Here is a 7,601-nt window from a genome sequence, read left to right as displayed (position 1 = left end):
TAGAACGAGTCGGATAAGACGACTTCTTTGGCATCGATTTTTTTTTTTGGAAAAGCGAGTGTTTTTTTAATAGCGAAACGAGCCATGCTTGCCAACATTTCTCGTTTGCGAGATTACAAAATGAGCTCTAGGAAGAGCCAGCAAGCCACACCTGAACGGCAAGTCCTCTCTTTTTTAAGCTATCCTGAATTCCTGATAGCCCCTGGCAAGGCAATGCCCGTTCGGCCATTCCTCTCCGCCTCTCCGTAAAGGCTTCGGTGGCGGCCGACGACGACGCGTACGCGCGCGTGCGAAATTGCGCTGCAAATCGTGGCATCTCGCCGTCCGTGTCCTGGGTGGCGCGTGATGTGAAACTGGTTTTTGTTGGGGACTCTTGCCTGCGGACTGCAGGCTGCAGCACTGACTGAAGCTGCAGGCGAAGCGAAGCTTCCGTGCACGCACGCGGCGGCACCGCATGAGATCGAGATGGGAACGGCAGCCGCCGCGGCTGTCGCCGTCGCTGCTGCTGCGCTGTGCGCATCATCGTTCCCTTCTCCATTAGGGCCGCCGCTCTCCAAAAAGTCCAAACTTTTTATCCCTAACTTTTGCAACAACTGGGTGTCCGAGCACCAACTGAACTGGTTTTTTTCAAGGACTCGAGTCGTAATCTGCGGATCCGAAAAGGCGCGTCATCGAGCTCCCTCCTCGCTCGCGTCGCAATGGAGTAAAATTTCACTCCAGCGGAGTACCACCGGCAAAAGCAAGGACACTTTATTACGAGGGGATGGAGGGAAAAAAAATTACACCAGCTACGGTGAACATTTTCGACTTATAGCACGGGTACGCCGTAGTAGGCTGTAGCTTCGGATCCAAGAATACCTCCATTTTCTTTTGTTCTTTCCCTGGCGTCAACACATCGTTTTCCTGGTGCGTAGCCCAGCAAAGATACTTTTCTTTCCCTTCACCCCAGGCCAGGATCAAGTCAAGATCAATCCCAAATTAATACGGGACTGCGATGCAGATCAAGGAGGCTCCCGTCAGGCCTGATCCGTGACGACGTCCGGATTACACAATTCTTTTCCTTGCAAATGATTGAGATCTCTCCATCCAGCGACCGGCCGGCCGGCCCCCGGGTCCTCCAGCTCTTCCGCGCCCAAGCAAGCCCACTTCGTCAGTTTCTTAAGTATAATCCCCGTCGCGAAACGCGGAGCAAGAACCGGCCCGCACGTTGCCACCGGCACGTACGCATTTCTTAGCCGTTGCGCTTTTGTTGTTTACTGGCGCCTCCCAATCCCAAAGTCCCACAGCCACATGACGCCATTAAATCCCCGCGATCGGATTACCATTAGGCCAGTCCCAGTGCAAGGTTTCATTGCAATATTTATAAGGATGCCACATCATCCCATGAGGTGTATTCTCATGAATGAAACAGGGAGTCCCAGTGCACAGTTTCATTTCACGATTTTATAGGATGCCCATGACATTTAATTGTGAGGCATGTGATTGGATATGGTTAGTTGAAATAAAACTCTATAGCCCCCAATGCAAGTTTCAATAGATTTCACAGTCTTGGAAACAGTGTATACACAATTTCATCCTGATGAAACCCCTTCCCTCTCTCACTTCATAACTACCATGCCATGTCATCACATATGCTGATGTGTCACCGTATTTAATGTGCATGAAACCTCTATGAAACTCCCACTGGGACTAGCCTTAGTGAATTAACACGAGCGCCGAGGCTAGTCGAGGGGCCTTTGCGTCCAGTGAGAAGAACCGGTGGGCCCCGCGTGATGTTGTGGAGGACGAAGAAGATAAGGTGACCAGGGAGGCAGGTGCAGGCCCAGCTGCCTCGGCCGATTTAAGAAATAAGAACGGTTTGATTAGGGTAGTGCCTGGCCTTTTGATTTAAGAAGATGGGGGGGTGGGGGGGGTGGGGTTTGCATATGGTCGCTGTCAGGTGCAGGCTATTTTATCCCGTTTATGGCCGCGCACCTGCCGCGGGTGCGCGCATCAGCATCAGCTCATGTGCTTAGCCAGCTAAACAGGCAATTAGCGTCTGCGTCTCCATACAGATGACGCCTACGCGAGCACGACGACCCCGTCTCTCTCTATTTAGGAGCGTTCAGAAAGAGAATATTGCCACAGTATTAAGCATTTATACGAAAGCAATGTTTTACAGTATTATCTATATTCGTTTTAATTTTTATAGGTACACATAAGGTATTTCTAAATGCATAACAAAGTATATATATAAAAACAAATTAAAACAACCTATAATTTAGAATAGAAAGATATGTTTTTAGTCCTTCTTACATGAGGATTAGGGCAAGACTCCTAAAGAAATCTCTAATTACCAATGGTAAGATAGATTCAACTACTTTGTCAAGACATCTTGAGCACTTTGGAATAAACTGCCGGTGAATATATACGTGACAAAAATAAAGCACGGTCAGTATGTGGCCTAAGAAAATGCAGTGCAGCGTGTTGTGGAAGCTCCCTTTGTAAGCTAGTTGGTAGTTGCTAGTTAAAATTCTGTGGATAATCTATTTTACAGATCGCCACTGTGAGTTCATTACTACGGCCGATGCGACAGAGGAGGCTTGAAAATCGGGGCAATTAGCGTTCTAGATGCCTTTACAACTCCCGTTTGGACGAAAGGAAACGGCCACGGAGCACATCATGATCACATTTTTCCTCCAAAAGGAAAAGAGAAGGGAACATCATGATCACATCGCACATAAGTAGGGATGCCAATATTGGTGCACGTGGGAACTATTACGTGAAAAATTGTTTTGCAACCTGTACTACAGGGACCAGCTCGGAAGCTAGTACGAAAAATACTTGGCCCACCATTATTTTGGCCAAATTTTACCATATCTAGGCCTAGTACGAGCACAAAGTTACACCAAACAAGAAGAAAAGATAACACCTTAGCCTATTCAAACGTAGTATAGCAAAATAGATAGTCAAATCGACACATTAAGGATTTATGGGCGTCATCGTGAACATAAGCAACGGTACCCTATGCCTAATTTGAGTCGGTACATTCCAATGCTCTTCGATCATTTTTCCTCTTTCTCCTTCTCTTGTGCCTCAATCCATCCCACTTGGGTTGTCCAAGACTCCTGGACCTTCAATTCAAGTTTATTCTTATACGTGCAAAAGTTCCAATTGCTTCAACTCGAATTGAATTCCTATTTGGAGGAGTTAAATGGCGTTCCAAATTCCTTTTTTCTTTACAAACAGGTGTCTGTTTATTAGGATACCCTATTCCAGTAGCTATAATTTCTCTCTCGCGATCACTACATGATAATATAAAGATTGGCTTAAGAAACTAGGGATTTTATCGGCATCATGTTTCATACTATTCAATTCGTACGAGAAATAAGGATGCCATTACTATACTCACACGAACGATAATAAAAACTGTTGTGTCAGACAAAGATAAACTAGAGCTGCGCACAGTTGATATTATTGGACATGACAGAGTTAGTATAAGATTAACTTTAAAAGTACTCTAGTTTTATTGTAGTTTTCTAAGTAATGCACATGGATCATTGATGAGTGAACCTAGCTGTGGCACATCCTACTTGGCTGTACTCTCTGTCCCAGGGAGCCCAGCCGGCTTCTTTAGTCCCACTGCCACATGTGTAACTACCGTAGTTTAGACGGGTACATGTGAGGGATCTGGCCTCATACGTTTCAGAAAAAAAAAGGGATCTGGCCTCAATCCTCCAAGTACGAGCCATATTCTAATCGACGCGTACGTACACTTGCAGCAAGAAGCTGTCCTTGCAAGTTTATTGATCTCTGAAATCTTGATTGGAACAGAGATGCCAGTGACTGAAGATCGAACCATGTATTCAGTTAGTATTCAGCACCGAAAACGAAAATGGAAAATTCCATTTGCAGGTTGTTTTTAGGGTTTCCCTAAAAAGAAAATGGTAACCACAAGATATAAACAAAAATGAACCATGTGGTAGTTGAAACAAAACCAATTTTATTCTTTTATGATGTTTCTGAGTTTTTCCTTATTTAGCCGATAATTACCAAATGTAAATTCCAATTTTCCTTTCCATCTAGTTCAACCGCTTGTAAAATCCAACCTAACCTGTCCGTAATGCTGGATGACGTGCCTTAAATTGAACATGTTTTATGATATTTTACTTTGAAGAAAAGCTAAATTTCATATTTTTGACCAATAATTAGTGCATTAAATACCAAAACTACTTCAAATATGTAACTTGTGAAATATCGATCACTCGATTGTCGTTTCTATACTATGTTTAGCTACGGGCGGCGGTTCAGGAAAGATTTATCAAATTTTAACCAATACTGATGTGTTTTTATTGCATATTTTCATTTTTTTTATTCGTTTGTAATTTCGGTACCAATACTATGTTCTGCTAATGTCATATTCGTTTCGTGAAAACCGACAACAGTTTAAGCCTTTTTCCGGTCGATTTTGACTGTTTCCCTCACAAAACAGCACTATATACCTTTTTTGTTTTCCCAACGAGAGGGCCAGCAACGTCTATATGTACGATCACGGGCCAAACAGAGTCCATGCATTCGTATATACATTGTCTTTGGCAATAAAGCACGCGTATCCGCACATGCACGAAAATGTGCGTGTGCACGGGCGGAGCTAGAGCACAGCGCGTCCATGATTGGCCTGGGCGGAGTGGTTAGGGGCGGGGGCCGTCGCGATCGCAGCCTCCCACTAGATTAATCACGGCTCCCCCTATCTATCCGGCCCGGCCCCAGGCCGCGTCGCTCTCCGCCTCCAGAGTCCAGCCCGCCTCGCCTCTCCTCTCCTCTCCTCCTCCGAGACGCAAACGAACACCAATATCCAATAGCCCGCTGCAGTAGTCTACCCGTCCACTCGGCCGCCCTGCTCCGGTGCTCCCCGATGACAGCAGCATCGCCCCCCGCATAAAAAAAGGCGCCCACTAGCGCGCACACCCGCATATACAAACACGAGAGAGGAGAGAGGGAGGGAGGGAGAGGGATCATTGAAAGCTGCACCCATCATCGATCCGCCCCGGCCCGTTTGTTCGCCACCATTTCCCCCCTTCCTTCCTTCCTTCGATCCCCCCTCCCATCATTCGCCCCAATACTCTCCGCCCCATCCGCTTTCCCCCTCGCCGGAGCAGAAAAATTTTTATGCGCGCTTTGGGAAAGCGCGAGTTAGTTTTGCTCTGAAGCTGCCTGCTTTTTATCCATCCGGAGCCGCGGGCGTTGGGGGGAGAGTAGAGTAGAGGCGAGGCGGGGTTCCGTGTGCTGCTCCGGCCGAGCGGGCGTGGGCACCGAGGAGGCGGCGGCGGGCGAGAGAGGGGATCTGCCCATGTCGTCGGCGGAGGACGGGTACTGCAGCTCGGATTCGCCGCGGGCGGAATCCCCCGAGGAGTCGCAGGCGGCGGCGGCGGCGGACGCGGAGTCGCCGCGGGCGAACAAGCGCGAGCGCGACCTCCGGGACCTCCACGACCTCCCTGCCTCGCCGTCCTCCCCGCTGCCGGCTGCTAAGCGCAGGTACGGACGGGATTCATCTGTCATGTCTCGTGCGTGCGGCGTGCCAGCACACACAGAGAGAGAATTTGCATCTGTGCGCCCCTGATCCCTGCTGCCGCCGTGCCGTGCTATGGGAATCTAATAGAAATCAGGCTGCAAGATTGCTAACAAGCTCGTCTCTTCCGTGCGCGCAGCCGGAGATCGGTGGAGAAGCGGGTCGTGTCGGTGCCGCTCGCCGAGTGCGGGGACCGGCCCAGGGCGGGCAGCGGGGAGGGGCCGCCGCCGTCGGACTCGTGGACGTGGCGCAAGTATGGGCAGAAGCCCATCAAGGGCTCCCCCTACCCTCGGTATGTGCCATCTCTGAACTTTAATTCTTCCTGCTGATTGCTGATTTGATTGCCACTTGGTTGGTTAACCTTTGCTCTTCTTCGATGACGCCTGAGCAGGGGGTACTACCGCTGCAGCAGCTCCAAGGGGTGCCCGGCGAGGAAGCAGGTCGAGCGCAGCCGCGCGGACCCCACCGTGCTGCTCGTCACCTACACCTTCGAGCACAACCACGAGTCGCCGCAGCCCAAGAGCAGCAGCTGCCACCAGCAGGGCAAGCCGTCCCCACGGCCGCCGGCGCCCAAGCCTGAGCCGGTGGTCGAGCAGGCTGAGCTCGGTCCGGAGCATGAGCTGCCAGAGCCAGAAGCGCCAGAACAGGAGCAGGAGCAGGAGCTGGAGCCGGAAGCGGAGCAGGAGGAGCAGAAGGTCGTCGTGAGTCTGGTCGCGCCGGAAACGGCATCAACCGCAACGGTGTCGCCGGTGGCGGAGGAGGACGAAAGCTTCGACTTTGGGTGGTTCGACCAGTACCCGACGTGGCACCGGTCGGCGGCGTACGCGCCGCTGCTGCCGCCGGAGGAGTGGGAGCGGGAGCTGCAGGGGGAGGACGCCCTGTTCGCGGGGCTCGGCGAGCTGCCCGAGTGCGCCGTCGTGTTCGGGCGCCGGCGCGAGCTCAGCCTGGAGGCCACCGCGCCGTGCTCCTGATGGTCATTTGATCCCTTCTACCTTTCACCCTTCCCTTTGGGTCTTTTAGTTTTACTCGGAGCAATTTGGAGGTACTAGTACATAGCTAAGATCGATCGATGCGCGGGGATTATCTCTGTTCAAGGCCGGCTCCTGCCTTGCTTTCTCTCCCCGTGTTGATTGGGTGCGCGCGTGCGTGCGTTCGCCATCCAAGATTGTCCCCGTTTCAGGAGTGGTTTGCGATGTGATTCCAACCAAAAAGCAGCGAAAGGTCTGGCATTTTTAGGCGCTTCGTCTCGCCATTTGTGATCAGTACTGATGGATGGAGACACGGCTCGCGCCGCAACGAGGAGGAGCGACGGCATGGTGCGCTCCGCCCGCGCGGCAGGCCTCGTCCGATGCGGAAGCGGAATCTGGCCACCTGACGGGCAAGTGGTGGCGGCAGGTGGCAACGCAGAGCCCCGGTTTCGGCGCCGCGGTGGTTGGGGGGCCAAAACACGCGCGCGCGATCGAGGCCACGTGCGGAGCGGAGGATGCGGGCGCGACGGATCCACCCCCAACTCTCTCGCCCCCACCTGCGGCTGCGGGGCGCGTGCCGTCCGGCCCCTCTTGCCGGTCACGGCCGGCTGCTCGATCCTATTTGTTTTTCGGCCACGAGCGCAGAGCCGGCCGGCACCCGGCCGGGCGGAGCGAAACCGCGGCGCGGCACGGCAGGGGCAGGGCTCCTCCGGATCGCGGGAGACTCGCGGGCCGCCCGGTAGCCGCTAGGATACGCAGCTGAGGCCTGCCGGGGACCCCCCCTGTGTGTGAGCGCGATGGATGCGTCGAATCCGGCATGCGTCGCTGTACGCCGCGTGGGTGACGCACACGGCGATGCTGTCCGTGCACGGCGTTACGAGAGAGGGGGAATTTGCGAGCGGAGCGGACAAAGACGTGGAGATCCAAGGCTACGGGCCAAAAGGCCGAGCGGCCGCCGGCCGAGCCGACGGAAATCCAATAATCCATCCGGTTTCCGGTGGTGCGGAAAAAGGAGGATTACGTTGTGTTCTAGACTTCCTAGGTGTGGCAGAAAAGCGAGCTCTTGGAGTCGCGCGTTCGTTCGC

General features: G+C 52.5%; 1 protein-coding gene across 1 annotated transcript; it reads left to right on the top strand.

Annotated features, from left to right (window-relative positions):
* The first annotated feature begins 4,769 nt into the window (after positions 1-4,769).
* On the top strand, positions 4,770-6,783 carry LOC117858792 (uncharacterized). Its single transcript, XM_034741923.2, has 3 exons — positions 4,770-5,514; positions 5,688-5,840; positions 5,940-6,783. The coding sequence occupies exons 1-3, from the start codon at positions 5,330-5,332 to the stop codon at positions 6,517-6,519; spliced, it is 918 nt and encodes a 305-aa protein (XP_034597814.1). The 5' UTR covers positions 4,770-5,329; the 3' UTR covers positions 6,520-6,783.
* The last annotated feature ends 818 nt before the right edge of the window (positions 6,784-7,601 follow it).

Source organism: Setaria viridis, chromosome 5 (genome assembly GCF_005286985.2).
Source record: "Setaria viridis chromosome 5, Setaria_viridis_v4.0, whole genome shotgun sequence".
NCBI classification, from domain to species: Eukaryota; Viridiplantae; Streptophyta; class Magnoliopsida; order Poales; family Poaceae; genus Setaria; species Setaria viridis.
This window is presented reverse-complemented; position numbering and strand designations above follow the sequence as displayed.